Raw genomic sequence first — 24547 nt, forward strand, 5'->3', positions numbered from 1 at the left:
CTAGTAAATCATCTACTGCTATACTTCTAAAATGTAGACTGTTCTTTATTATATTAAGTCTAACAGCATTCTGTCACCTCCAACAGTACCGAGTCCTACTTTTGCCTCCTGGACATTGATAGAGAGGGTTTTATTTAACTTTTTATGCACGTGGCAGCCCTTCAATGTAAAAAGACAGTTGTAATAGGCTTCCAAAATCTTTTTTTTCCAGAGCCAAAATCAAAGTTTTATCACTTTCTTTTGTGACTGGCCTTTGCTACATTTTGTTTTTTCTCTCTTGATAAACTTGAGATTTTTAATTCCTCTTTCAATAATGGGTGCTCTGAACAAAATATTTCTGTCAATTGCATGCGTCATTTGGAGGGTGTTGAAAACACAGATTCCATGATACCTGGCTCAGACAGAATAAATAAAACTAAATTGCTAAGAATTGAGTTAGCTATTTGTATTTTAGCAAGCTTTTTTAGTGATTCTAATGTGCATCAGGTTTGGGAATCAATGCCTGCATAAAACATAAAACATCAATTTGAATAGTTCAGAGTAAGAATAAGAAATGTTATCCACCCTGTTTTTAAAAGTTGCAGCTCATTCTAGTGTTTAGCCTTTCTGACACTATTCTTATCCTGTTGATTCTTTCTTCCAGTTACACAAAAAAATGCATAGTAATTTAAAATTATAATATGACAGAAACACATTACAAAGAGAGTAAAAGCCTTTTGTATTTCCCTCCACTCTGAGAAAACCACTGTATACATCTCCAGGTTTTTAAATGTAAGAATTTGCATAACCATCACACACACACACACACACACACACACACACACACACACACACACAGAGTTCCCACACTCATAACATGCTTTTCACATAACAATGCTGCTTAGGTTTTTTTCCCACCTGACACTACTTTTATGGTTTAATGACATTTTTTGCATTTTCTCTCTTCATGCACAAGTAGCATTTCTGTGTTCCTGTTGTTCCTGGTCAAATCTTTACTTCATGTCTTCTTCATTCCTGGGAATGATATCAGGGTTGTGTCTGCAGAGATAAATTTCTTTTTACTGCCATCATTTATAAATTGTTTTGAGAAATTAATTATTTTGTTCCTCCCCACTATTAACAATTTAACTTTTTCCTCCTTTCTCTTTCCTTCCTTCCACCTTTCCTTTCTCTCTTTTTTCTTTCTCCTTTTTTCCTTTATTTCTTCCTTCCTAAAATCTCATTCCTTAAGTGTGTGGTTCATGCTTCACACAATTTTTTTCTTGATGGAAGGGATGACCAAATGACAATATTCCCTCATTCCCATTTTCAAGAGTTTGTCTCTATAGATCAGATTTAAGTCCAAAATAGCTGTCAGTTTGTTTTGTCCCCTTTTACTTTTGGGAATTTAAATTTAATAAGGTTAGTGAAGAATGTTTCAGGTGGTCGGTTCCCAGCTGAGGAAACCTACTGGAACATATCAGAAATAATTAGCTTCTTTTGTCTCTGCTATGTCTTGCTTCTGTGCCAATTTTTAATGTAAGTATAGTTGGCAAATGGCAGCTCAGCTCTCTGTTTGGACAAGAGGCTCCAAGAAGCATAAACTACTCCCCTGTGAGTTATAATTCCAAAGTGTATGAGGGTCCATCCAAGTGAAGACTTTTTTTGACTTAGCTGTAGTATATTCCCCTTCTCCACCCTGAGTACCGATATACTCCGCCTATTTTGGGAGTCCCTTTGAACCAGCTATATTCTTCTATTTCCCTAGATATTCTACCTAGTTTCCACAGTGCACCTAATGTCTTAGCTTCAGGAAGAAATATATTCACCAAGCTTTAATACATATGAATATTTGCCTTTGCTAAAAGATTTCTGGCTAAAAAAAGAAATTGACAGCATGTGATTTTTGTGAGGCTGTGGGACAATTGGAACTCTCAAATGTTGCTGGTGGAAGTATAAACTGGTACAACCACTTTAGAAAATTCTCTTGTCATTTCTTATAAAGTTAAACATACATCTACATTATGGCTTACTCCTAGGAATCTAGCCAAGAATAATAAAAATGTACACTGACAGTCTTAGACAAGGATACTTATTTCAGCCTAATACATAATGACCTCAGTCTGCAAATAATCCAAATACTCATCAACCGGAAGGTGTCTAATCAAATTGTGGTATATTCATAAAATGGAATACTACCCACAATATAATGGAAGAAAGGACTTATAGTCATGAAAACAATAGGTGAACCTTAAAATCATGTTAAATGAAAGAAATCAGACATAAAATAGTACATTCTTTTTGTTTTATTATGACATACAAATGACAGCAGAAATAATCTATGATGATAGAAATCCAGTAGTGGTTGCAATGGTAGAAAAAAAATGACAAAATTTCTGATGACATGGAAATCTTCCTTATTTTACTTGGGGAATGATGGTTACAGGGGGTATATAATGGTCACAAGTGATTAAACAGAACACAAGTTCTGTGCATTTTAACATATGCTCATTATGTCATTTATACAGTTACCCACAAGATTTCCAGAGATGGACTGATTGATGTTCACTAAAAGCAATGTGTGCCCTGTTTCATCTTCATGCTCTTGATAGTTACTTGGAGAAATACTTGTTTACTCCTCCATCACTTGGATAGCTCTAGTTTATCCTGCTGGTTTCAAAATGGAATTACTTCTTAGAAGTCTTTTCTGATGACACATCATTCTAGGCGTCTTCTCTGGGCTCCCTATAATGCCTTTGTCAAGGCATATGTCATCCTACATTGAGATTATCCACATTATTGGCAATTAGCAGTAACCGGTGTGAGCTTTATAGGGCACAGGTTTTGTTTGGTTTTACTCTAAGACCTAAAACAGTCACAGAATAGCTGCTTAAAATTATGTAATAATCAGGCCAGTGCAGTGGCTCATGCCTGTAATCCTAGCACTTGGGAGGCTGAGGCAGGAGAATCACTTGAGCTCAGGAGTTCGAGACCAGCCTGGGTAACATAGTGAGACTCCGTCTCTATAAAAATAAAAAAGAAATTATGTAATGATCAAATGAGTGAACTTCAAGGTCTGTGATAGACTTTTTGAACTTAAATTTTTAAGTTAAATTTTTAACAAATACCTGTAAGTATGTTTAATTCTTCTGATAATGCATTGAGAAACACTGCTTTGAAGCAGCATAAGTTTTTCTGAAGGAATTCAGTGTACATTTGGAACCATTATTACTTTATACATCTTATGGCATTTCTTAATAAACTCATCCACTTATTTCCATAACATCTTATTGTTACATCCTTAATCCCAAAAAGTTAATGATGGGCAGAGTGCCCACATAACTTATCATCTAACCTGAGCTATATTTCAATATAAGGGAATATTACAATTACACCAGATGACAGTTATCAACTGAGCAAATAGAGGCACAATTTTCTTCTATTTATGGGGAAGTAGGACAAAGAATTTTCAGAATGCAGTAAGGACAGTATGGTTTGGTTTTGTTTTGTTTTCTTGTTTTTCAGATTTATCTTATGCATGGACCTTCAATGATAACCCCTTATACGTCCAAGAGGACAATAGGCGATTTGTATCTCAAGAGACGGGAAACTTGTACATTGCCAAAGTGGAACCATCAGATGTGGGCAACTATACTTGCTTTATAACAAACAAAGAGGCCCAGAGAAGCGTTCAAGGTCCACCCACTCCATTAGTGCAGCGCACTGATGGTAAGAGAATGAGTTCTCTTGGGAATATACTTTATATATGTCCCTTAAAGCCTGGGAAGATTCGTAAAGCTTTCTGTTTCTTTCTTGTTTGATGGAGCCAAGTTATCTATGAGTTTAGGTTCAATTCACAAATACGTAAACCAAAAATATAAGAGAAAATTATCTAATTCACCCACATGGTGCAGTAGACATGGTTCTGGGTATACCAAGCCATCTCCTTTCTGGCACTGAAACAGCTTGTCTTTTTTTTTTTTGCTTAAAGACTACTTTATAAAAACAAAAATGATGTTTGGGGGAGTTGGCGTGTGTGTATGTGTGCACGTGTGGGTGCTGCCAAACTTATATAATTGACTTAATATATTTTTAATGAACATATGTTGCAGCTACTTTTTAATGCCCCCATATTTTCATATTTGCCCTTTTTTTGTTCACCCTTTGTTTACATGGCTGGCAAAATGGGGGGAAAAGTTCATATCCAAGGAAAGCAAAGCTAACCAACATTAATTATGAGCATTCCAGAGAAGAATGAAACGCAAGATTTATAATAATTATATTCCTCCAACGAACATAATCCAGATTAGTCTCTCACGAGTTTTGTAGCTTAGTCAAGTCATAGCTGGTACAAGATTTAGAGAGCCAGAAAGTTTAAGGAAGTCATTGAAGTGGAAAAATTCTCTAGTTGTTTTTTAATTAAATGTTCACAGTGGGATTCATAAAGATAGAAAATTTGTTGGTGCATTTTATGACTATATTCAGGACTTGAAATGCAATACCTCGTGGAGATTTTCTCCCCTCTGAAGAGTTGAAGAAAAGCAAGAATATACTGCTAATAAAGGATAACAGAATTGTGGAACAAGTCCCATAGAAGGAGTTCTTATAATAGAGCTTTTATAATCACTAACCACCCAAATATATTTGAAAGATCTTCATTAAGATTTCAGCAACCGTTAGACTTATTCCTAAGTTCAATTTCTCTCCTTCAATGAATACTCCTGTTTATGACCAGAAGAATTCATGAGCCAACAATATGCTTGGAGATTCTACTATGTTTTTCCTTTTTTTGTTTGCTGTCTACTCTGAGTTTCTGCTTCTTCCCTTCTTCATTCCTTCCTTTTTCTATCCACTCTATTCCCTTGAACACATTTACAGGAAAAGTAGAGCAAAAGCATTGTATATAACACAAAAATCAAACCTCTTTTACACGTAAGCATATAAGAAATATCAGACATCAAGAAAGCGAAAAAGAATAAAACCTACCAACTTAGTTGATTGAAGTAGTACTCACTACCTTCTCACCATAAGCTCTTTGAATGTTTATAATGGTCAAGGTCTTAAAAATGAAGTATTTTTGTTTCATATATATTTTGTAATTTTTACTTTTTTACAATTATATTAGCAACCAACAATGTATTTATTTTAGGAATGTATTACTTTGTTGTTTGGTATATATATTAAAAATGATCAAAGTATTTAAATAATCTTGAGGTGTCATTGATTAAATTAATTAAGTTAATGAGAATATCATATAGATATATTTCTGTTACAACTCCTCTGGTAGGTAGTATATTTACAATAGGCTATACCATTATCTTATTCTTATCTTAGCACATATCCCCAATTTCTTGCATTGAAAATTTTAAAACTTAAAACAAATTTTTATAGGTGTACAGCAAACTTATTTAGCAACAAAACCTTATTGTACTAATATGTGAATATTTACTTTTTTATTTCAATTAATGTGATGACTTTATACGTTTTGCTGCAGAACTACTGTTATTTTGGATTAAGACCTACTGCAGTGGACTTCTTACAGTGTTAGCTGAAAAATTCCTGTTTTTTTTTTTATTATTATTAATCAGATCTGGCTCTCTTGAGTTTCCTGAAAGGTAGATAAACATGGATATCACTAGAAAAGTATCTTTTTTGAAAACACAGAAGCATTTTAGAATCTATATGTATCCAATTCTTAACTGAAAGCCCTAATTCTTATTAAGAAGAAATAATCAGGTTTTGGTTAATGAAGCATTTACTTCATAGAAAACTTCTATTCTCCAGAAATGCTGCTAGCTCTTTTGATATTTAACAGGTGTGATGGGGGAATATGAACCAAAGATTGAAGTGCGTTTTCCTGAAACTATACAAGCTGCAAAGGATTCATCTGTAAAACTGGAATGTTTTGCCCTTGGAAAGTAAGGTTTTTGTTTTTGTTTTCCTGGTTGCTTTAAATTTTTTTTATTAAAAAGCTTTTTGTTATTCAAATATTGCTCTAAGGTAAATTACCAAGTAGATTACAAATGCTGGAACTTTCAGTGGAACTTTCTGATTTGAATTTAAACAAACATGTCTAATACTGCGACAATGACCAGGGCTGCAATTGAAAATAATCAGGGCTGCAATTCTCCCCTACAGGTGCTGATATTTCCTTTAGTTTAAGCATAATGAGACCCATTTAGGCAGCACATTGCAAGGAAAGAAGTGCACTTGTATAAGATGATGGGCAAGTCACTAAACCTTTCACACATCCTTCACTCTGTCTTGTCCTACATCCAGAAATACATTGCCTGGAGTATTTCCTTGCTTAATTAACCAACAATTCTGATAAATAAAAAACCACTGCTCGTTTCCAAAATAAGACTAATTAAAGTCCATTGTTCATACTGGATAATTAGAATTGAGCCCAAGCTTCCCTGATAGTGGAGGCATTTTGTTTCACTCAGATAAGTATTTATTAGGAAAAGGTTTGGAATACTTTTAAGCCAGGAAAATACCTACATTTTTGCATGGGATGTCTAGAACACCTCTTTGCTTTTTGGTGGTATACAAATTTCATTTTTGTGCCTATAAACACCAGAAAAAAAAAAAGAGAGACAGACTAGACTGTCATTTTCAAATGTTAGTATGCATGTGAGTTACCTGGGGACACGGTTAAATTCATATTCTGACTCTAGAGGTCTGGGGTGATGTTTGATTCCTCCATTTCTAATAAGCTCCCATATATTAGTCACGCTTCTTATAAACAGAACATACTTTGAATAGTAAAAGACTTGACTGACTCAGAGGTAAGTTCGGAGGGCTTACCTCTAAATCCAAGGTCTATTCCTAATGTGGCCATCACATTTAGAAATAGTGACTTAGTGTCAAAATTCTGGAAAACATCCTTAAATGTCTCGGTCATTTTATTAAGTTAAACATACTCAGCAATCCAAATAATGGTGGTCACTAAATATTAGTTTGTTTTCTATAGATGAAATTTTGCATATCTTTAAATTAAATTTCTCAGAATAGTCATTTCTCATGGATTTAAGAGACCATATTTTATTTTCATACAGTATGGGTCTCATAGCACTTATCAAACAAATAATTATTGATTGATTAAATGATTCCTAAGAAAGTGACAAACAGGGGCTTTACATCAGTTTTTATTATTTGCCTGCCTTTTAAGACATGATGAACTTTCACCATTTTCAGGCTTTTTCAGAAGTTAAGGTTTATAAAAATATTAAATGTCATCAAATTCTTTGATAATTAGATAATTAATTTAAAAAGAAAACCAATAAAAGAGAGTATCTGAAAAGAATATTAATAGCTTATTTAATCATATTTGGCATCAGGAAATATAGATTGCTGAAATTAAAAAATGGTTTTTCACAATAAAATAATTGAAAATGTTGAGGCTATTTCTCAAGAATCTAATGAAAATAATTTCATTTGCTAAGCACCTATAACTAAACATTTATGATACAATATACATAATTATCATAATCTTGCAGGGCAAATTATGTTTTCATTACATATGAGAAACTGAAGCTCAGATTGGAGAAGGAACCTGTTCAATTTTATGTTTCTATTCAGAGGAGGCGAGCAATTCAAACCTAGGCCCACCTGATTTTAAATTCTGAATTTAGGAACTTCTAAGTAAATGGTAAGATAACTGCTTTTGAAATCCTGGGAGACAGATTCAATTTCCAATTTTCTCAAGAATTATTTGATTGTTAGCAAACATGCTTATAATCTCTATGAATTACCATATTTTCATCCAAAAGGAGTTATGATGTATGTTTGTTGTGAGGATTACAATGGATAATGTTAAAACATTAAATCTTGGGCTTGCCATTTATGTAATAAATGCTCACTGAATTATTCTAAAACCAAAATCCAAATTTCATTCTACTTTTTTTTTTTTTTTTTTTTTTGAGATGGAGTCTTGCTCTGTTGCCCAAGCTGGAGTGCAGTGGTGTGATCTTGGCTCACTGCAAGCTCCACCTCCTGGGTTCATACCATTCTCCTGCCTCAGCCTCCCAAGTAGCTGGGACTACAGGCACGTGCCACCACGCCCAGCTAATATTTTTATTTTTGTATTTTTAGTAGAGACGGGGTTTCACCATGTTAGCCAGGATGATCTCAATCTCCTGACCTCGTGATCCGCCCGCCTCAGCCTCCCAAAGTGCTGGGATTACAGGTGTGAGCCACTGCACCGGAGGCATTCTACTTTTATATAAACGATGTTTGAGTTAGTGAGAATGTTCAAAGCAGAGTAGGTATCTCAGAGAGGGTATAAATTCTCATCTTTCCCAGCCCAATCCTGTTCTCTGTGTCTCAGGATTGATGACAGTGTAAGAAAGGAGCAATTAGGGTCAGTTCTGGAAAAATAAAAAAAGAAGAAGAAGAAGGAAAGAAAGAGAGAGAAGAGAGAGAGAAGGAGAGAGAACATGATCAATATAGTCTTTGAACTGCTCACATACCAGTTTTTTAAATTTATTTATTATTATTTTATTCAAACCTACAGAAAAGTTGAAAGAGTAATACACAGACATCATATACTCTACCTGAATTGACCAAGTATAAACCTGTGCTACATTCCCTTTCTCTCTCTCTCTGCCTCTCTCTCTCTTTCTTTCTCCACACACAAATGTATCAGATATGTGATAAGATCTAATCAGGAAAAATGAAGCTTGGAATATATGTGGTATATGGAATAATTTAAAAATAAATAAAGCAGTGTCTTATTTTCCATTAACCCTATGGTGATGGAAATAATCAACACATTATTAAATTGCACAAGGTAAAATTTATAATTTTAAAAACATACAAGAGTCCCTAAACCTTTCTCTTTTTCTTTTTCTTTTTTTTGTTTTGTTTTGTTTTTTGAGACAGAGTCTAAGTCTGTTGCCCAGACTGGAGTGCAGTGGCACGATCTCGGCTCACGGCAACCTCTGCCTCCGGGGTTCAAGTGATTCTCCTGCCTCAGCCAAGCGAGTAGCTGGGATTACAGGTGCCTGCCACCACACCCAGCTAGTTTTTTTATTTATAGTAGAGATGGAGTTTCACTGTGTTGGCCAGACTGGTCTCTAACTCCTGACCTCCTGATCCACTTGCCTCGGCCTTCCAAAGTGCTGGGATTACAAGCGTGAGCCACTGTGCCCGGCTCCTAAACTTTTGACAAAATTTAAACTAGCAATATTTGACCCAGAAACATTTGAGTTGGAAAATTAATAGTTAAAAAAACTCTCAAAATATAAAATCTCATGTGTGTGTACAAAAGAAACTCCCTGATAAATAAATCATGTTTGTTAAGTTTATGCAGAAAATAACTGTTGAACATGAAATAATGTTAAATGGGAATAGGAAAATAATAGAAATTACCAAACCATACCTCATAGAAAATTGTCAAGGAAATACTTGATTTAATGGAGTCCACTCCCTAAATTGTTATCTAACAAAATTAATCAATGTTGAGATTATGTTTATTAAAGGAAGTCATTAACATAGAATTGAAATACCTTGGAGTAAAAATGGAAAGTCTGAAGCATCTATTGGGTCGAAGTGGCAGTGTTAAAATGCCCTGTATAACAATCTTACATTTGGTGTAATTGGAGTGCAGATACATTTCTCATTTCTTCAAAGCAACAAAATGTATGTGAAAATACTTTGACTACTTTGGAAAACTGACAAATGTGAGCTACTACCAAAAAGAGTTTTATATATGCTTGCCAACAGTTTTCAGAAAACAAATTAGATTATCTTTAACACATTGCAAACATGCTGAAAATGCCTTTTAGTCCATTATAAATTACAGTATTTACCAAATGCCATATTGTCTTCTAAATACATAAAATTAACAAACATAAAAAGCAACACACTAGATTAACTATGTTACAGGTATAATTAACAATCTGAAAATAGAAACAGTCAAATGTCTTATCTTCAAAATTAAAAATCTATATTTGTAAGTTTGTTGCCAAGTCTATTGAGTGTTTATTATAAATCATACTCTCTAACATCTCTTCATAAAAATATTGCTGTGCAGCATTTGGTTTTAGTCATTTTTTTCCCCAAATATGGGGACTTCTTTTTACTAATCCATCTAAATCTTCCTGTCTACTTTGTGAGATACTTTACTCTTTTGTAAGATGTTCCATAACCTCAAAACTGAGAAAAGCTAGTTGACTTGAGGAATAAAATCAAATATTTTTTTCTGATTATATTGCTAATTATTGACTGCTATTTAAGCTATAGACTACACATTTATTAAACTAAGATGTATATATTTTAATAGATGGGGGAAAGAGAGAGAGAAGAGGGAGGAAGAAAATCAATAGGTGGGTAGAAGGAAAAGGAAATAAAAACATAGAAAGACCAGCTCCAGTGCCAGATCTTATTACATTTTTTATTTTTAGGACATAAGAGAGCTCCTGAAATAAAAAAATTTGCTTTCATTAAATGTTTGTTTAATGTACCCCATACATGTGCTCACATAACTAGGAAATATCACCCTCTATCACTGGGAATATTTTTTCTCTTGAGGTTGTAGATTATTTTTGTTGTTTATTTATCTTGTTTTGTTTTCTCTGAACTTCCTGAATCTATGGTTTGGTGTTTGTCATTATTTTTTATTTTTTATTTTTTTTATTATTATTATTATTTGAGACAGAGTCTCGCTCTGTCGCCCAGGCTGGAGTGCAGTGGCGCGATCCCCGCTCACTGCAAGCTCCGCCGCCTCCCGGGTTCACGCCATTCTCCTGCCTCAGCCTCCCTAGAAGCTGGGACTACAGGCGCCGGCCACCACGCCCGGCTAATTTTTTTTGTATTTTTAGTAGAGACAGGGATTTCACCGCGTTCACCAGGATGGTTTCGATCTCCTGACCTCATGATCTGCCCGCCTCAGCCTCCCAAAGTGCTGCGATTACAGGCGTGAGCCACCTCGCCCGGCCTGCTGTTTGTCATTATTTCTGAAAACTATTCAGGCATGATTATTTTAAACATTTATTTGTTTGCTTTTTTCTCCTTTTAGTATTTCTTTTACATTATCTTTTATGCCATTTGTAATCTCCCTTCTGTCCAAGTTCTTAATCTTTTAAAAATTTTTAATTATTTTTATCTTTGCATTTCAATTTGGGAAGTTCTATTGGTATTGCTTGTCATTCATTTACTTCCCCCTTAGCTATGTTCAGTCCACTGTTGAGCCCATCAAAGGCATCCCTCATTTGTATTATTACATATTTTATTTCCAGCATTTCCTTTTGATCCTTTCTTAGAGTTTTCTTCTCTGTGCTTACATTATCCATTTGTTCTTATATGCTGTTCACTTTTTAATTATAGACCTTGATATATTAATTATAGTAATTTAAAATTACTGTCTGATAATAACTAGTTCAATTTTAAATCCTCAGCCTGATAGTTCTAAAAGTTTCATTATATTTGAGTCTAGTTATCATGGTGTTTTGTCTCTTCAGACTGTTTTTTAGCATGCTTTGTACTTTTTTATTTGAATCCTGAACATTATTATATCAGATTAAAGGAACTTCAATACCTAAACTTTTAGTTGAGGTTTTATGTTTTTCTAGTTAGAATTAGGCTGTAATTTCTGTTGGCTCTAGCTGTGGCATAAGAGGTTAAATTTTAGGTAGTACCTTTGCTTTTATGTCCACTCTTGCCCTTGGGTTTCCCTAGAGACTCTTTCTTAAATAGCATCTAAAGTTTGCAGTTATTTCAGCTGTAATTCTCTGCGCTGTAATTCTATAGGAGTCCTAAATAAGTCCTTGCTTGCTAATTCTATCATCTCAGTTTTTTGTGGGTCTGTTTCTATTGGCTGCTTTTTCTCCTAGTTACAGTTCTCATTTCTCTGCTTGTTTGAATATGTAGTAATTTAAGATTGAATAGTAGACATCATAAATGTCATGTTGTTGAATGCTAAATTGTGGTGTACTTATTAAAAATCTTTTTGAACTTTATTTTGATAGGCAGTTGTTACACTACTGTGAATCCTTGGGTTTTCTGTGGTTATTAAGGCTAGTTTACTACTAAGATGAAATCCCTAACTGAATGCTTCAAATGTTCACCAAGTTTTTCTTCTCTGGCATAGTGGAGCTCTAATGTCTTCCAGGCCTATTTGAGCTCTGAAAACTATTATTTGCCCAGCCTCATGCAACACTCCTATGCAGATCTTCAGAGCACATTATTTAAGTAATGCCATTCTTTCTAATACTATGCTCTGCAATTCCAGCCACTTCAGCCTCTCCAAATCCGATCTTTGTCTTCTCAGCTCAGTGACACAGTACTTTACTACTTATGTCTCCCCTACCTACTCCCTGATCTGGATGGAAAGTGTCTCTACACAGAAAACAAGGGCTACCAAAACCTTATTTCATTTATTCCCCTCTTTCAGGATCATACTTTTGTGTTGCCAATTGTTCAAGTTCCAGCAAGAGGTTTTTTGTTTGTTTGTTTGTTTGTTCATTTCATATATTTGTCTAGTTTTTCACTGTTTTTGAAATACTAATTATGAAGGTAAATACAGTGAGGCTTAGATAAATTAAGTGACTTAACCAATATAAGTTGCATATCTGGGATTCAAATCTACATCTCATAGATTCCGACTCCAAAACTCATGCTTATAACCCTTTCATATTTGTATTGAATTCACTTCTAAGTGTCTGACTTACTTAATCCTCCATGGGCAGATGTAATATGACCCTCAATTATCTAAATATTTTGCTAGAAAAAGGCTTGAAAAAATTCAGCAAAATGTTAAAAAATGCTTTATCTGGGGAAAGGAATTATAGCTATATTTCCCATTTATATTATCCATAATAACTAATATTCCAGCAACAAGTAAGTTTTAATTTTACATATTAAAAATAACTAAAATTCAAAAGATAAGCTTGTAAAAAATTCAAGCTGTGTTTTAATGAGAAGAAAAAAGTGTTTCCAAAAACACATCAAAAATCAGGGTTATACACCTTATTGTTATATAGGTGATGATGGCAATGTACACCATTTCTAAAAGTCTGGTATACCTGATTAGGTAGCACTCAGAAAACATAGTTTCAGTCACAGAAACCATCATGCAGACAGGATGTATAAAAAGTGAAGTCTAGAGAAGAATTGGTGAAGTGTTTACTCATATAATCTAACAAACTTAAACCACCAAAAGCTAGTGTGAGTACAGAATAATTAAGAAAAAGCTTCAAGTAATTGTCTTAACTTTAATTGCTATGACTTTGGGGATATGTAACTGACTTTCTATATTGGAGTTTCAGAGCTGACATGATCACAGCTTTCAACTCTCAGTTTCGTCTCATTTGTTTAACATGGCAGACTCTTAATTATGAAAGCTGCAAATTAATTGTATAGTGAAATACCCTGAGAAGCTCCTTGTATAGGTACTATGCAAATGTAGTATGATTGACTGATAAATATGTACGTCTCCTTTGAAAAAAATATGGGCTCTTGCTGGGTGAAGTAATTAAACTATCCCCCATAACTCTATTCTACTGCTTTTATAAACAACCAAACATATTTTCCTTTTTCTAAAAAAATCTTAATTTAGTAACTTTTCTGTTAGTATTCTGGAATGTAAATAACATTAGTAGCAGCACTGAATGTTCCTGTGTGTTCTGAAGCCTTCACACAGAGTACTATATTTATGTGTACATGTATATCTTATTTTTTTTTCTAATTTATGAAGCAAAAGATACCCAGCTTGGCTATTAATGTCAAGCAGCAAATTTAAGTCTCACCATGATGTTGTTAGGTGTTTCAGAATTTTCAGGTGGCAGAGGAGCTATTTCTTATAATGTTTGCTTTTCATCTTACAAATGTGGACATCATTGCAGATTATACTGCAGAAAGATTTCTCAAGTCACTCAAGATGAAAATAATATTTTTAAATCAAGCTAGGCACACTGAAACTTTTCAGTTCCTTAGCAATTTTTTAGTTTATCATTTTAATCACTCAGGTATCTTAAAGATTTTGAAACTGGATATCTAAAAAGTCGTTTACCTTTTGTTTCCCCTGATTGAGTTCAGTAGAAGAGAACAGAATCTCTTCCTAGGCATAGTTTACCCCATTCACTCCAGAAATGCATACTGAAACCTAATCTTTAGACTCTTGCTAATGACTTTTTCTAAAACATGATATTATTAATAACTTTTTTTAACATGGCATGGTATTGCCTGGCATAAAATAATAAAGTAAACTTTATAGAACACTCACCTCTGTTGACCATGCTCACAAATCTGAGAACTAAAAAATCTTCAAGCCAATTATTCAGAAATTGAAAGATAACATTAACCCCACCATGCTCTCACAAACACACGCGCACACCCTAGCAATAAATAATTTATTAGTGAATTTATTAGCATTTGAAGGCAAATGGTATGCTGAAAAGTGTGGACTTTACGTTCAAATAGAGCAGGATTAAAGTCTTAATTTCACTTATCAATAGCTGGATGACTTTGGTCAGTTTTCTTATGTGTATAAGGAAGGCAAAAATGAGAGAGAGAGAGAGAATAAATAGATATAGCCGAATTTTTTAAGGACTGGAAATACTATTAAGCTCACTTACTAAGATTCCTGACCCATAACAGGCATTAAATAGTAACTACTTTATGAATCCTGGGAATCGTCAAAGTTGCTTTGACTGAGGAGGTAAAAAGGAACACATATGAAGGAGCGAAATGGTTTCTGTGTTATATTTTTGTGTTAAGGGACTTCCCTAGAAGAATAGATTTATTATTTTAAATTCTGTTCAGTCTTTCTAAGGATTACTGACATTTCCTCTCTCACTCATTTGACAAATTGAGCACCAATTATTCATTCACTTAGCAAATATGTATTGAATACCTCATTCAATCATTAATTCCTTCATTTCTTCATTTAGGTAGTCAGTCAGGGGACAGACACCTGGCCCTGGGAGATAAAAAAGATTATATAAAGGTCCGGGGAGGTTGCAGGCTAATGAAAATAAGATTGATGTAACAATGTGCGATTACACATTTCTCTTGGGATCAGCTCTTTCCTTCCAGCCTTTCAGTGAAGGAAGAGTCAAGGATCCTCACTTTGGGAACTTTACTGATTATCTTTTTCCCACGCTGCCCTTTATCAAATAGAGACTGGAGAGGGTCACTGTCATTTCTTTAGCAGAGCTAATTTTAAGCTATTACTTAAAGGCTTCTCGTATTTCTACGAAATAGAAAATTATTTCTTCTTTTTTTCCCTTTTGTTCATAAATACATTTTTTAACGAATGGATTTTAAATAATAGTTTTACAACAGAAATATTGAACAGATAGTATAGAGAGGTCCAATATAACCCCCCACACAATTTCCCTTGTTACTCACATCTTACATTATTATGATGCATTTGTTACAATTAACCAGCCAATACTGATGTCTGATTATTATAAAGTCCATATTTTATTCAAATGTCTTTGGCATTTATGCCCTTCTATTCCAAGATTCCATCCAGAGTACCACATTACATCAAGTTTTCTTGTCTCATTAGTCTCCTCTTCTCTGTAGCAGTATCTCAGACATGTCTGGTGTTTGATGTCCTTGACAGTTTTGAGGAGTGGTGGTCGGTTTATTGTAGACTGCCCCTCTGTTAGAATATGCCTATATTTGTCATAATTAGAGTGGGGTTACAAGTTTTGGAGAGGAATAATATAAAGGTAAGGAACAATTTTCATTACATATCAAGGTTAACTTTATCAAAATGATTTATGACAGATGATGCTGGCCTTGATTACCTGGCTGAAATAATTTTTATCAGGGTTCTCCACTATAAAATTACTCTTTTCTCCCACTCCATACTGACTCTTTGGAAATGGGTGACTATGTGTAGTCCACACTTGATGAATAGAGTCTTGTGCTTCACCTTTTGCAGAATAATGAACCTACAGAATTCTTTTACCTGTGAAATGTGTCACTTCTTCATTTATTAATATTTAGTAATTTACTTACATCAGTACTGACTCACATATAATTATTTTAGACTTTGAATTGTAATTCTATGCTACTTTGTTTATTTTGCTGCTCAGCTTGTTTTAGCTTTTGCCATTGGGAGCCTTTTAAGTTGGATCTTGTGCCCTTTGTTATGCACTCATCAATGTATGGGGTGTTTTGTGTGTGTGTGTGTGTGTGTGTGTGTGCCTGTTAGCACTTTCTTATTTACTGACATTAAAGATGTTCCAGGTTCATCTTGTATATTTCATGCCCTAGTCATAGCAGCAGTCATGTCTCCAAGGATAGGATTCCTGGCTCTTTTTATTGAAGAATGACATTAGAAACAAATATCTGGGTACTAGGTGTGCTTGTTGCTACTAGAGTGTCATTTATTTAGGCGCTCTCAGATGACAGAGGAAAGAAATATGTGTGTATATACTACTTATTATATAGATATATCTATAAGTATTTCTATATACAGCTATTGGTATTATGTTAAGTTACACATAAGATCTTGCTGTTGTCTCCAACTCTAATCCATTACTACATGGACCACTCTGCTCTCGTCCACTTACTGATCAGTAAATTTCCACTCCATACAGTGCTGTCCCATTAGATTAGAAAAGATATAGATTATATCTATAATAGCAATAGATTAGAATTTTTATTTCTGTTAATCTACACCAGCGTCTGATATTGTGTGGGGTTTTGTTTTGTTTTGTCTTTTTAGCCATTCTAACAGGTGTATAGTGGTATTTGCTTGTTGTTTTAATTGGTAATTCTCTAATGGCAAAAGATGTGAACATCTTTTAATGTGATTATTTGCTATCTATTTATCTTCTTTGGTAAGATGTCTGCTTACATCTTTGCTACATTTTTAATTGGTATGTTTATTTTCTTATTGTTGAGCTTTAAGAATTCTTTGCATATTTTGAACATAAGCCTTTTATCAGATATGTGTTTTGCAAATATTTTCTCCCAGTCTGTGACTTGTCTTTGCGTTTCCTTAACAATGTCAATAACAAAGCACAAGGTTTTTATTTTAATGACGTGCAGGTTATCAATTTTTTTCCAATGAAAAGTATTTTTGGTGTTAAATACAAAAACTCATCACTATATCCAAGGTTACCTAGATATTCTCCTCTGTCATCTTCTAGAGCTATTATAGTTTTATGTTTTGCATTTTCATTGATGGTCCATTTTGCATTAATTTTTGTGAAAGATGTGACCTCTGGGTCTATTCATTTTATAACATATGGACTTCCAATTGTTCCAGTATCTGTTAAAAAGACAAATTTTTCTCTACTGTATTGTGTTTGCTAGTTTGTCAAAGATATGCTGACTATATTTGTACAAGTGAATTACTGTGCTCTCTTTTGTTCCATTGCTGTCTATTATTTTGCCATTATCACATCGCCTCAATTACTGTAGCTTTACAGGAAATCCTGAAGTCAGGTAATGTCAGTACTCCAACTTTATTCTTCTTCTTCAGCATTGTGTTGGCTATTTTGTTTTGTTTTGTTTTGCTTTCCTTGTCTTTCCATATAAACTTTAGAATCATTTTGTCTATATCCATAAAATAGCAGTTGGGGTTTTTATTGGGATTGACTTAAATCTATTGATCAGGTTGGGAAGATGTGACATACTGACAGTGTTGAGACTTTTAATCCATGAACACAGATTATTTCTCCACTTATTTAGATCTCTTTTAATTGATTTTATGAGATTATGTAGTTTTTGGCACATAAATTTTGAAATACTATTTTATATAAACCCTAGAATTTCCTGTTTTAGTGCTAATATAAATGGCATTGTATTTTAATTGTGTAATTCAAATTCCATTTGTTAACTGCTGGTATAAACAAAAGTTAACTGACTTTGATATATTAGCATTGTATCTTGTTGCCTTGCTATAATCACATTTTAGTGCTGGAATTATTTTTTTGTTAATTCTTTGGGATTTTTCAATGCTGCCTGGGAACAAGTATTATTTCCTTCTTTTCAATCTATATACTTTTTTTTTTTTTTTGCCTTTTCTTGTATTATTGCACCAGCTACGATTTCCAATACAATGATGACAATGAGTGGTAAGAGTAAACGTGTTTGCCTTTTTCCCCCCTATCCAAAATGAAAGCATCCACTTTCTCACCGTTAAGTAGGATACTACTGCTACATTTTTTGGCAGACATTTTCATCAAATTGAGGAAGTTCCTCTTTATTCCTTGTTTATTGAGAATTTTTATTTTGGGTAAGTGTTGCATTTTTCCAAATGCTTTTTTTGGCACCAATTGATATGATCATGTGATTTTTCTTCTATTCATTAGTGGATTTCATGAATTAATTTTCTAATATTGAACCATCAGTCTTGCATACCCAAAACAAGTCCTACTTTGTTGTGGTGCGTAAGTCTTTTTAATTGTTGCTGGACTCAATTTGTTAATATTTGTTGAGGATTTTTACATTTGTATTAATGAAAGATATTGGTCTGTAGTCTTCCTTTCTTGAAATGTCTTTATCTTATTTTGGCATTATGGTAATTTGGCCTCATAGAGTGAATTAAAAAATACTCTCTCTGCTTCCATTTTCTAGAAGAGATTATGTACATGGAGAATAAATTTATGTACATAAAGAAAAAATAGAGGCCAGGCACAGTGGCTCATAGCTGTAATCCCAAGACTTTGGGAAGTTGAAGTGGGCGGATTGCCTGAGGTTGGGAGTTTGAGACTAGACTGACCAATGTGGAGAAACCCCATCTCTACTAAAAATTCAAAATTATCCAGATGTGGTGGTGCATGCCTATAATCCCAGCTACTTGGGAGACTGAAGCAGGAGAATCGCTTGAACCTGGGAGGCAGAGGTTTCTGTGAGCCGAGATCGTGCCATTCACTTCCCACAGGACAAAAATGAGCAGGGGAACCAGAGTTCTAGAAGTGAATTTGAAATGAGAGCCCTGAGGGCAGGCAAAGAAACAAGCAAGAAGACCAGGAAGAGTTACATCCTTTGCTTAAAACAAAACAATTACTTAGTTAGGTTTTTATATAAACATAGGTGTGTGTGTATATATAATATATATATATAATATCTTTACATATAGACGTATGTATATATAAAGTTTGCAAAAGTCATATATACTCATTTGAGAAAATTCTGAAAATATAGGCAAGAAAAAAAGAGGAAAATAAAATCCTTTTTATACTTAATTTCTCCTCCAAAGGATAACTACTCTTATTTTGGTATACATATATCCTTCCCATCTTTACTTTTAACATATTTAGTATAATACACTGCATATTTGTTTGTAATTTTTTTTAATTCTTAAAAATATACCATGAGCATATATGCAGTTCATTAAACAGTCTTCTGCACCCTCATTTGTAATGACAGTAAGATATTTCAATATATGTTTACAGCCAATCTCCTATTGGTGGACATTTAGTTTCCTTCTGTTTTGTTTCCAATTTTTTGTTATCATGAATAATAATGTAATGAATATTCTTGTGGCTATATTTTGCTCATGCTCATGTAAACTTCCTAAGTATATTTTTAGAAAATTAGGATTATTGGTAAAGGTAACACTATGTAAAATACTAAGATTTCTAAATGTCTTGCCAATTTCTCAAGAAAGATTATAGAGGGGCCACTGTCAAAGAGCAGGGACCTGCCCTAAAAGTTGGCCTCTTTTAATCTTAAAGACACACTCCGAATCTAATGTCAAACATCCCTTTCCATAGAATTTTTCAAAATTTTTTTTCAAGGAACATAGAGTGGATTGTTACAGTGCTGTTTCCAAAATTAAACTAATTTAAAGACTCTTAAAAATCATCCAAGAAGAATATATATATATATATATATATTTATTTATTTCTGGAAGCAACTCTTCATCCTTTCCATCGCAGTCTATCACCACCTCTCTCAGTAGACCTGCAGTTCTTACTTTTTAGTAACTGGCAGTTTACAGTTATAGTTACAGGATTTCAAATCTAAGTTGGAACTGAGCTCAGGGAAAATAATAAGTTGTTTGTTTCCTATTTTCCAGCTGACCTTGGAGCCCATCTCTGAGCTTTTACTGAAATTTGGAGGCATCTCAATATGTTTAAAAAAGATGATCTCTGTGATTTCACCTTTTGCCTCTTATCCCCAAAAAAAAATGTCTATTGACTGGTTGCAAATACATTAGTTCATTAGGTGAAGAATACATTGCTAAGCACATGTTATACATCCTAATAAGGTTTGCTTTCATTTTGTACCTGATTAATTCATACAGGGGCAGCAAAGCATGGTGATTTAGAGCTCAGTATCTGCAGAAAGACAGACTTTGGTTCAAATCCTTTTTTTTTTAATTTACTGTATGATGTTGGGCATATTACCCAAACTATCCTAGTCCCAATTTGTTCATCCACAAAATGTTAACAATTGTAATCATATGTTTGACAGTACTATTGCATGAAATAAAGAAAATACTATGTTAGCATAATATATGTATGTAATATATGTTACATACATAACATAACATACATATGTTAGCATGGAGCTAACATAAAATATGTGCTTAATACATGTTAAATAATGATAAAATGATAAACGATTAATGTGCCATTTTCAGTGTCTCTTTTACTTCTTTTATGAAAATTTAGGATCCCAAACTGAGACAAGATCAAACTGAATAAATTTGAGGTAACACAAGGCCCACCTACCATTACCAAATTATCATTTTCTCTCCCAGGAGCAGCAGAGGCATTTATCTAGGCTTAGTATTATTTATCAGTAAAAATTATGGACAAGCTGTTAACGAACTGCTAAGTGCAGTATCATCTTCAGCTGTACCACATCTTGAAATAGTGGGCTTCAATTCATGTTTCATGTGCAGATTAGTATTCATATTACTTACATTAAAAGGAGGAGAAATTGGTAATGAAATTATTAGAGAATCTTTGGACAATGGTCCCTGCATGTCTCTGTTCATAATCTTGGCATTAAGGCAATTTACTAAGCCTTATTTATGCTTCAAACATTGTATTTTAGAACATACTCTCATGGATATTTCCTCATTTGCTCTTCCTGTGTACTCATTCTTATTTCTAGGAAATGTAAAGAGAACACTGAGGCTCAGAGAGGTTAGGTAACTTGCATTCAGTTCTATAAAATTTGCCTGTGTTCCTTTATTTTTTTTTCCAACTGCAGGTGCCATTCTGTTACCAGTGCTATTATAAACAAACCATTTGTGGCTTTTCAAAGATGACCTCCCCAAGGGAAAACTGATATAGGCATCATCTTATTCCTATTGGGTTGCCATCACAAAATACTATAGACTTGTAAACAACAGGAATTGGCTTGTAAACAACTGAAATTTGTTGCTCACAGGTTCTAGAGCCTGGGAAGTCCATGATCAAGGCAACAGCAGACTTGGTGTTTGGTGAGATGTCTGGTGAGGGCTGATCTCTGGCTCATCTAGCTGTGTCCTCACATGGTGGAAGGGAAAAACAAGCTCCCTCTAATCTATTTTATAAGAATACTAATCCCATTATGAAGGCTCTAGCTTTATGTCATAGTCCCACCTCCTAATACTATCACCTTAGGGGTTAGGTTTCCAACCTATGAATTTTGGGAGGACATAAACATTCATTTCATAGTAGGAACTGACCGCAAGGACAGAATCATGACTCCATTTACACCACTCGGAGTAAAATAAAAATGTTTTCTCTTTTTCCATAACAGTGAGATTGCTTTTCTACAGAACTCATGAATTTATCCATATTGTATTCCCATAGGACAATCTTATATTCCAAGCTCTTTGTATGAATATTTCAAATTGGGGAAATGAAAGCAGCTCGCTGAACAGTCTGAAAATGTAACAAAGGCATTCTTTGCTGGTTTTGTTATTCTGCTTCACTCTCTTCGATTAAAACTGGCCCACTGACGGGATTTCCTGAAATGAGGTTCAAGTTGATAATCCCAAATACAAGCATTTTAAGAAACTCGTTCTCTGTACCAGTCTTTAGTTAAAAACTTAGTATGGCCTGGATTTAAGCTGTAGATAATGAGGTTTAAGAAATCCAGGGGAGAAATACAAGCTTTCTCAAATATCACTAGTAAAAAAAATTCTATTTATGGGCTAAAGGTATAGAATTGAAGCACAGTTCCTACTAGTGTGTGGAGAGCTTTAATTTGACTTCGAAATCAGGATGAACTAGGCCAGATGGTTAAGAAATGTATTCTCTGTCTTCAGATAAAATTAATGGGATGCTCCCTTTGTAAAAGCATACTGACATGACAGGATGAAGTAAAAGTCCATATTTATGACAAAGTGTATTTAAGAAGCACAAAACCACAGTGGAGGAAAAAAAGAAAGAAAAACTTTGCTTTTATCATCTAGTAGTATTTCACAATTGTGAAGAATCACATTTCAGGCAACCTTCATTTAGAAAATAGAAACAAAATAAGAAAAGGCTTTTGCAATGCTCCTTTTGAACTACAAGGTTCATGAATCCCTCATCTATGGTCTGAGAAATCTTTGGATAAGAGAATTCCTTCATATTGGTTTTCTTTATTGAGATTTGCATCCAAGCTCAATTTCTGTAAAAAGAGAGAGGAGAGGAGTGTAGAATTGGAGTTTAAAGGGAAATGTTACCAGAAACGACTGATCTCTGTAGTTAAAATGATAATAGCACCATTTGTTTTGAATCTGTAACATCAGTTTCAAGAGATTTAACAATAATCTTCATTCTGAAGACCCCTTCAAAGATCCACCTTGCTCCATGGTGTTCTTTATCTGATTAATATATTAACTTTTCATTTTAAAGAGATCATTTATCTTGAAGCAAAATGAACTCTTAGTGAATACTGCATTACTAGTATCAACATGGACAAACTATATAGAGTCTAAAAAGAATACTGAAGCCACAGCAGGAGAAAGAGTCCACTAGTGCTTATAATTTAGTGGGTGGCAACTCAAAGGAATTAGAAGGTAGTTAACAATAAATTAGCCTGCTCTGGAACTCTAAGTGGAGGAGAACTGGCAGGTGATAATTTAGTTGAAATTACCTGTCTAAATGTGAGTATCATTCCAGAAAGTTAATTAGCATTGTTAGCAGCTGCAAGCTGGATATTTAGCTCAAATGACATATGGAAGTCATCTGTCACAATGCCTGGTATATAGTAAGTACTCAGTTAATGGTTATTAATATTATTTTAAAATATCTAATTTTCCTACACCAATTTTCTTCTGTTTGGAGAGCACTTTCTAATTGCTTTCTTCCCTAATGAAATGGTAGTAGATGATTAACCACGCTAAAGAAAAAGGTCCTCCACAGCCACGCATCCATGTCTCACCTGAAAGATTCCTGCCTTTGTCATGATGAAATGAACATGACTACTATGATCAAGATTGTATCTCCATAGCAGCTAGGACATTAAATGGTGAGACGCAGGAAATTTACACACACTCAGTGTGTAATTAATGAAATGTAGCCATTTCATTAATAGTGTGGAGATCTGATTTCAGTGTATAAATGATTCATAAATTAGTTTATATCAAATGCATGGTCATATGGAGTCCTTAACAGAGGGTGAAAGGCAAATACATGCGAATAAAATTATTGGTTTTGAAATGATTGTAATCACATTATAATAATCTTAAAATATTTTTATTAATTGAACACTCAAACATATTGTTTAATATGTGCCAGGCAGTGTGATAAGCATGTGACATGAATTACATTAATCCTCACAATAAGCCTATGAATTATGTACTATTACTAATTACCATGCTGTAAATGAGAGGTGTATTAATATATTCTTGCACTGCTATAAAGAAATACCAGGGACTGGGTAATTTATAAAGAAAAGAGTTTGAATTGGTTCACAGTTCTGCAGGCTGTACAGGAAGCATAACAGCCTCTGCTTCTGGGAGGCCTCAGGAAACTTACAATCATGGTAGAAAGTAAAGGGGAAGCAGGCATGTCCTACATGGCTGGAGCAAAAGGAAGAGAGAGAGGGGGAAGGTGCTACACACTTTTAAAGAATCATATCTCACAATAACTCACTATTATGAGAACAGCACCAAGGGAATGGTGCTAAACCATTCATGAATGATCCACCCCCATGATCCAACCACCTCCCATCAGACTCTACCTTCAACACTGGTGATTACATTTTAACATGAGATTTGGGCAGGGACATAGATCCAAACCATGTAAAGAAGATTCTTGCTCATAAATGTGCAACAAAATGTAGCTAAGGATGATAGCCACATTTCTCTCTTTACTACATACATAGTATTATACTAGTAAACCTTATTGTAATAATTATTATTTACACAGAATGGTATCTCATGGAAAAATACACTTACATTAAAACATTAAAGCTCGCTACTAAAGTAATTTTATTTTTCATTGATTCCAGTTTTTCCCACCCACTGTCCATTTAGGATGGCTTCAGAAAAGAGAAATTGTGTCAAATCTGAAGCAGTTTACTTAGTGTCTTCATAAGAAATTCTGGGATGAAATGGGAATTGTTCATTAAAATGCATACATATTTTTAAATAACCCATGTTTTGCATTTATTCTTTCTGCCTCTGTACCTTACATTACCAACGATAAGCAAGAAGAACATGGCA

General features: G+C 34.0%; 1 protein-coding gene across 1 annotated transcript in view; it reads left to right on the plus strand.

Annotated features, from left to right (window-relative positions):
* Window positions 1-24547, plus strand: part of CNTN6 (contactin 6) — a 307019-nt gene that overhangs the window by 198852 nt on the left and 83620 nt on the right. The window contains exons 6-7 of the mRNA XM_028844371.2: window positions 3505-3708; window positions 5795-5897. Of these exons, the coding sequence (XP_028700204.1) occupies window positions 3505-3708; window positions 5795-5897 (307 nt within the window). The remainder of the gene's footprint in view (window positions 1-3504; window positions 3709-5794; window positions 5898-24547) is intronic.

Source organism: Macaca mulatta, chromosome 2, assembly GCF_049350105.2.
Source record: "Macaca mulatta isolate MMU2019108-1 chromosome 2, T2T-MMU8v2.0, whole genome shotgun sequence".
Taxonomy (NCBI): Eukaryota; Metazoa; Chordata; class Mammalia; order Primates; family Cercopithecidae; genus Macaca; species Macaca mulatta.